The sequence below is a fragment of the Humulus lupulus genome, chromosome 8 (assembly GCF_963169125.1).
Source record: "Humulus lupulus chromosome 8, drHumLupu1.1, whole genome shotgun sequence".
NCBI classification, from domain to species: domain Eukaryota; kingdom Viridiplantae; phylum Streptophyta; class Magnoliopsida; order Rosales; family Cannabaceae; genus Humulus; species Humulus lupulus.
In genome coordinates, this window is record NC_084800.1 from 92,904,785 (window position 1) to 92,912,637 (window position 7,853).

At 37.4% G+C, this 7,853-nt stretch overlaps 1 protein-coding gene across 1 annotated transcript; it reads left to right on the plus strand.

The window, feature by feature from the left end:
* Nucleotides 1–99: 99 nt before the first annotated feature.
* Nucleotides 100–3,212, plus strand: LOC133798132 (trans-cinnamate 4-monooxygenase-like). The gene is made up of 3 exons (XM_062236335.1): nt 100–995; nt 1,095–1,228; nt 2,385–3,212. The coding sequence occupies exons 1-3, from the start codon at nt 211–213 to the stop codon at nt 2,981–2,983; spliced, it is 1,518 nt and encodes a 505-aa protein (XP_062092319.1). The 5' UTR covers nt 100–210; the 3' UTR covers nt 2,984–3,212.
* The last annotated feature ends 4,641 nt before the right edge of the window (nt 3,213–7,853 follow it).

The following is a 7,853-nucleotide window of genomic DNA, read 5'->3' on the forward strand; positions in this document are numbered from 1 at the left end:
AACTAACGACCGTCACACTCTCTCACCAAACGTTTTTCTTACTCACACAATCTTCACCTAACTCAAATCATCACCTACCCAACTCTCTCTTCCTTTTTTTTTTATTAAAATAACAAAAAATTTGAACAGTTATTCTCTCAAGTTCGTGTTCCCTCCTATATATTTGATACTCTCAAAATTGCCCCCAAAACTCAACGATCGCCATTCGCCATGGACCTCCTCTTCCTCGAGAAGCTTCTCCTCTCTCTCTTCTTCTCGCTCCTCGCCGCCATATTAGTCTCTAAGCTCCGTGGCAAGAAATTTAAGCGTCCTCCGGGGCCATTACCGGTTCCGATATTCGGTAACTGGCTCCAAGTTGGCGATGACCTCAACCACCGCAACCTCTCCGACCTCGCCAAAAGGTTCGGCGACATTTTCCTTCTTCGTATGGGACAGCGCAACCTCGTGGTGGTCTCGTCACTGGAGCTCGCCAAGGAGGTCCTCCACACCCAGGGCGTTGAGTTCGGGTCCAGAACAAGAAACGTTGTCTTTGACATCTTTACAGGGAAAGGTCAGGACATGGTTTTTACCGTTTACGGCGAGCATTGGCGAAAGATGAGGCGGATCATGACCGTGCCTTTCTTTACAAACAAGGTGGTCCAGCAGTACCGGGTGGGGTGGGAAGACGAAATCGCGAGGGTCGTTGATGACGTGAAGAAGAATCCGGAAGCCTCTGGATGTGGAATCGTGCTGAGGAAGAGACTCCAGCTCATGATGTACAACAACATGTATCGAATTATGTTCGATCGGAGGTTTGAGAGGGAGGACGATCCTTTGTTTGTGAAGTTGAAGATGCTGAATGGGGAGAGGAGTCGTTTGGCTCAGAGCTTCGAGTACAACTATGGCGATTTTATTCCCATTCTGAGGCCTTTCTTGAGAGGTTACTTGAAGCTTTGCAAAGAGATTAAGGAGAGGCGATTTATGCTCTTCAAGGACTATTTTCTCGAGGAGAGGAAGTGAGAATTTTCAATTTTGTTTACATATCTATTTTGAATATAATTTGCCTTAGCGAAGGGTTGGACAGTGACATTATGTAATGGTTTTTTTATTTTCAGGAAGCTGGCGAGCACGACGAGAACCGATAACAATGCGTTGAAATGCGCCATTGATCACATTCTTGATGCTCAGCAAAAGGGAGAGATTAACGAAGACAATATACTTTACATTGTTGAAAACATTAACGTTGCTGGTATATATATATATATATATGTATATATTCATTTTTTATCTTACTCTTTATTTTATAAAATTAAAAGTAATTTTGAAATGAATGAGAAAAATAAATGAATTAGATAGGTTTAAAAAAATTACGAGAAGTTAAGCTTTATTAAATAGGTGGTTTAATTTAGCAAAAGAAGTACACAGTTTTTTTTTTTTGGTTTTTGTTTTTTGAAAGTAAAGAAGGACACAGTTTTAGCCACTCTTCAAGCAGTATATATATATATATACAGGCTTTTAAGTAATTAATGATATGGGTCTCTTAAAAATTGTACTATTTCTTAGTGTCACTGTAAACTGCTAGGTAAAAGGTGTTAAGTAGGCCCCAGAGTGGGGTGGATTGTGGGTTCTTAATTCATTGTTGGAATTAGTCAGAGTAAAAGTTGAAAAGTATAAATAGTAATAAGATTGGTAAGCAATAGAAATGCTATTGGTAAGCAAGATCAGCTTTTTTAATGGAGGATTTTATAAGTTAGGGGTTTGCAAAAGTTTATGCAACGCCCAACTCAAGTCGAATTGATAAAATCCAAAAATATAAAAATAAATATCTCGACAAAAATTCAAATCTCTCTATTGTGCAATTTGAAAATTATACCAATCCATTCAATATACACATAATAAAAAAATTAACTATTTTTTTCATCTATACATATATATTAATTATTATATATAAATATATTATATATAATATTAAATATTGTTTTAAAATTTTCAATAATGAAATTACAATATGAATTAAATTTTCAATTTAGAATAATATGTCTATTTTAGAATATTTATACTGTATTTTTAGTTTGTTAAATCTCATTATTTAAATATTTTTAAACAAAATTAAAATTGATTTAAGCAAGCTAACTCATCAAATTGCCTCTTAATTTGATAGGTTGTAGTTGAATTTTTAACTTTTACATTCAATTAATTAAAATATATTATAACCTGAACAAATGGATACACAAACACCCTAGAATAAGTTGGGTTGGGACCACCCATTTTTTTGTTCAAGTTAACCATCTGTGATCCAGGACAATCCTTAAATGAATGTATCATGTATCTTAGTTTATTATGAGGCTCCATTTAGTTAGCTAAAAAAAGATGAAGTATTTTAATATTATTTATTGATGATACAGCAATCGAGACAACTTTATGGTCAATCGAGTGGGGCATTGCAGAGCTAGTGAACCATCCAGAGATTCAACAAAAGCTTCGTAATGAGCTAGACACTGTGCTAGGGCCAGGTGTGCAGATCACAGAGCCAGACACCAACAAGCTCCCTTACCTCCAAGCAGTGATCAAGGAGACTCTCCGACTACGGATGGCCATTCCACTTCTGGTACCTCACATGAACCTCCGCGAGGCTAAGCTCGGCGGCTATGACATTCCGGCCGAGAGCAAGGTCCTTGTCAACGCCTGGTGGCTGGCCAACAACCCGGCTCAATGGAAGAACCCAGAGGAGTTTAGGCCAGAGAGGTTCTTGGAAGAGGAAGCGAAAGTCGAAGCCAATGGCAATGACTTTAGGTACCTTCCTTTTGGAGTTGGAAGGAGGAGCTGTCCTGGAATCATATTGGCTCTACCCATTCTTGGGATCACTTTGGGTCGTTTGGTTCAAAACTTTGAGCTCTTGCCTCCTCCTGGACAATATAAGCTTGATACCTCAGAGAAAGGTGGGCAATTCAGCTTACACATTTTGAAGCACTCCACCATTGTTGCCAAGCCAAGGGTGTTCTAATAATGAGATGGGATTTATGTTTTGTTTAGAGTTACTCATGATTTTTGGGTGTTGTTCTATTGCTTGCAATTGGTCTCTTTGCCTTAAAAAAAATAGATGGGAAATAGATTTTGCATGTGTAATATATTATGCAATAACAACCCATCTTAGCCTTTTACACACGTTCATGTAACTTGTAATATATTTTAATGTGTAATGGTTCAAACCTCAAGGTTGTTAATTAGCTTCACACCCGCATCAGCAGTACTATAATTTAACTCATTTTGTCGTTCAGAAATTCAGTAGAAATGTCTGCCAATAAAAATCTCTACAACATAGGGATACTTAGGTTGAAAGTTTTTCAAAAGTTTTCATCACAACTTGTTCGTTACTTTTTCTACATGTTAGGTAATGGAACCCTCTTCGATAGGTAAAAGTTTGATATCATAAATATAACTAGAGGTTAGAGCTCATCAATGTACTTTATGTTAGGTGTAACCCATTTTCAAAAGTAATCACATTTGCTCATTTAATATCTGCTTTCCTAAGCTTTGTAGTTTACCAAATTCCTAATTTATTTCAATATAATAAAAAAAAGTTCCTCAACTTTTTCAGTTTTGAGTGGATAAAAAAAAGTTCCTCAACTTTTTCATTTGCTAATGAAAGTCATGGACTCTAGAGTGTGAAGTCTCCACTTCATGTACTTTTACTATTAAATAAATAGATTTTACATCAATTTTTAGAGAAAATTACAAAAAACACGGGTTTCACCCAAAAGTTACAAATTTAGGGTGACTGAATTTTTCTTTTATTTTTACATTTTCTTGCTTATTTATTTTCATTTTTACAATCGCAACTAAGATCCATCGAACCTTTGCAACGATCTTACATTCTTCCACAAGCCACTAGATCTTGTAATAAAATTAGGGAATATACAATTTTAGTCTTCTGAGTTCATACTTCGTACAATATACGAGAGGATTTGTTCAATATACCACATTCTTCTTAGTGCATTGGCTTTGTTCAATGTCAGAAAATATATATTATTTGGGTTAAAATTTTCTCCCAAAATTTTCCTTCGATTTCATTTAATAATGAATTCAGCTCACTGTACTTCTTTGATGAAGACCACTTGAATCATACACATTCTGTTGGCAATACGAGTAGCATAGATGTGTTCTTCATTGAATTGAGTTGAGAGAACAAAAGGGGTGTACCTGCAAAAAATACTCTGATGCTTAAGTCGGCATAATACTCTCTTACTCAATTCTCAATCTATTCAAACTTTAATCTAACTAAATTCTGGGGTCCCAAAGGTCTGTCTCCTACTATTTATAGAAAAACGACATAGAATAAAGTTAGGGAAGCTTATCGTGATTGGTCCACGTGTTCGACTTCACTAACTTTCTTCCTGCCTTTTTCCCTTCTTCTCGTTATGAGCTCAAATGCTAATTGATCCATTCAATCAATCCTCAGCCTTCGACTCTTCACGTGGTCCATATTCTTTGAGTTCAAGACTCATTTCCTTCACTTCGAACTCAGAGCTCATTAAATTTTCCAATCACTTTGAGCTCATATCTCATCAATCTATTCAACCAATTTGAGCATAGAGATCATCAATCTTATTCAATCATTTTGAACTCAGAACTCATCAATCTTATTCAATCATATTTTGAGCTCAGAGCACATCAATCTTACTTTCATTCCCTTGACAAGATGCTTCTTCAGTTTTATCATTTGCTTGACTTAATTTAATGGCACGTCATCTAGGAGAATTTACTCCCGTACAATTGCCCCTCGCCTTTTTCCATTTGCATTGTCTAATAATGGATAAAGGAGATTTTCATTTTACTCGAGTTGTTCTGCTCAACATTCTGCCCCAAGTCGCGCACGTGCTTGGATTCTTGCCAAGCATTTATTATTAGTCACATTTTTCAAATTCTAAGTCAATCAAGCGTAAAAAAGTTTCCCTCTCCCCTAATCGCTTCGAAATTTTGTCTTACATATTATTTTTGAAATATCTCCCATTTCCCCAAATTCGCGCCTCCTTCACTCACCAATTTATTCTTCCCGAATCCAACCTAATATTGTATGCTTCCATCCTTTTTCACTTCTAAATCTTCTTTTCCTTCAAGTAATCGATCATCTATGGATACTAAATGCTCATCTAAAAGTAACACCAAGGCTTCGTCATCGATTTCCACCAGCAAACCTGTGAAGAGTCTGAAAACCCTTGAAGAGAGATATGTGGAAGTGTTCAGCGATTTGAAATGCAAAGGCACACTTCCCCCAGGCATCACAATCTGGCAATTAAGTGAAGAAGAACTCAAAAAATGGCGCTATGAAGATATCTGTGCCCCTGGAGAGATTGTTATCAGACATAAACACCTTGAATTTCTCCAATGCCCAATTCCTTCTCTCCTAATGCATATCCTTGCAATCACTGAGATCCACTTGATGAAGCTTGTACCAAATGCTCTTCAATCCATTTGTGGAGCCGCTATGATTGGTCTATTACACAAAACGACAATCACTGTTCAAGACATTTTCTGTTGGTTCTCCCGAACTCAACATGGTCGCACTCAAGACAAACGACCATTCAATGCTTACTACCTCTGCCCCAGAAAGAGGCATTTCATGTTCAAAGACCGCCATATGGTCAATAAAGTCTGGGACGATCTTCCCTTTGTAATTGGGGGTGACTGGTATCCCCCTATGTTCCTAAATATGTTTTTGTCCTATCTCGATTGTTTCAAGAAGGTTAGTTTCTTTTTCAGTATTAATTCATTTTTTTGTTTTCTCGTTGATTCATCAACTTTAAATTTCATTCTTGCTTTGTTTTCCTTGCCCTTTATTCCTTCTAGAAATCAAATGGCCTATGGATGTCGCTTGATTTGAAAACTACAAATCTCAGCTTCGATCATTCAAAATTATTCATGAGCACAAGGATGACCCAATTGGCATTGGAGACATGTTCAAAACCCCAATGAAGAGCTACATGACAAGGCTCTGTTTTCCTTATTCGATCAATTGTCATGCTACATTCCTCCTTGCTAAACGCGACAATAAAAGGGAGAATTGGTTTATGACCAACATCTCGCATGTGTATCTTCCTATAAGAGCAATCCTAATTCCATTCATCATGCCCCTTTTCTAGAGAACAACTTAATCATGCTTCAAAGCATGGTTTTGAAAAATCATGCATAGTTTGATGAGGCTCAAGAAGTGACTTTTGATTCTGAGGGAGGTTCTTGTAACGTCCCAAATTACTTACTTAGGGCCTAGATTAGGGGGCCGAGATGGAAAATTATGGAAATTATGTGATTATGTGATATATGTGTATCATTATATGATTATGTGAGTTATATTATAATATGACTTGATATGCATGTTTATGTGTATTAAATATGCATGTGGGCTCAAACTAATTAAAAGGGCAATTTTCGTAATTTGGCTCGATATGGGTATATTTGGCATATATGTGATATATGTGTGATACCACATTATTATGTGAATATATTTGGGTTACTCGACACGAGACGATTCTAGGGAGCAAGCTAGTGGGAAAGTCACAGCGGGACACATACTTGACTCGGTGCGAGTCAAGGGGTATATTGGGTATTTAGTACATTATCGGGTTATTGGGTAATGGGAATGAATATTTGATGATATATTGGGAGTTAATGAGACCAGGAGGGAATTCTGGGGATTTCGACTATTTTACCCTAGGGGCATTTTTGGGACCCCAAGCTTTTAGATTTGCTTGAGGTTACTTAAGCTTGAAGTAACCTGACAGAATATATAAAAAGAGAACGTATGGTTCTCTCTCTTTCTCGTTCGCTCATTTGACGTCCGTTTGCATTTTCGAAGTAAACTCGAGTTTTAGGACTCAGATTCAAGCAAGGACCGAGTCATATGGATTCTTGGAAAGATTAGAAGCTTATTATCCGAAGGATTTAGCGAGAAACAACATAATCAGAGGTAATTTAAGCTTTGAATTTCCAAGTTTCCGTTTCCTTAAGTTTCTTAAGTTTTGAATTGGATTCAATGTTTTGGTGAGTTTTTGAGTTGTTTGAAGCTTAGGTTTTGATGGTTTTAGGCCATTGAGTTGATTGGGAATTTTTTTATGGGATTTGGATATGTTTATGAGGGATTTGGCATGAGAGAAACAAAGAAAAACTGAGTTTTGCAGGTTGAGTCGCGGCTCAAATCAGGCAAAGGAAAAGCAGGTAGTTGTGAGGCTTTTGAGTCGCGATGCTTGTGAGTGTGCGCTGCGGCACTTGGGCAAGTAGAGAAGAGGCTCGGGCCTCTGACTTGAGCGGGTCGCGACTCAAATGGTTGGGGGCCGTGGCGCTTAAGGGATTTTGGGCCTCGAGGAGGTTTTGAGCGCGGGAACTCAAACCTAAAGGCTCGGGATCGGTCCTACAACCTGGTTTAGTAGGATTCGATGTCCCGGACGCTAGGACTCAGTCCAGAAGCTTTTATTTACTCTTTTTTTTTTATGTGATTCTATATTATGGTTGTGACTAGGTTATCGCTAGGGGCTCAGAATCAGGATCCTGCTCGAGGATCGTTTATTGGTAACTTGTGCTTGCACCAAAGGTAAGAAAGCTGGACCCGGTATGTGATACATGTGATTATGGCGTGGCCTGAATGTTGGATATAAAATTAATCAGAGCTTGAGTCTTTGTAAATGTGCATGATTATTATTATGCTTGTGATTCCGAATGGTTGAACAGGAACTTGAATAGACATGAACGCCTGAGTATGTGCATGATTATGCTTATGCGTATGATTGTTGATTAAGCATGCTGAATGCTTTATATCAGGATATTTGACATATGATATATGCATGTTTGCATTATCTTGTTGAGAAAAGCATTGACTTATT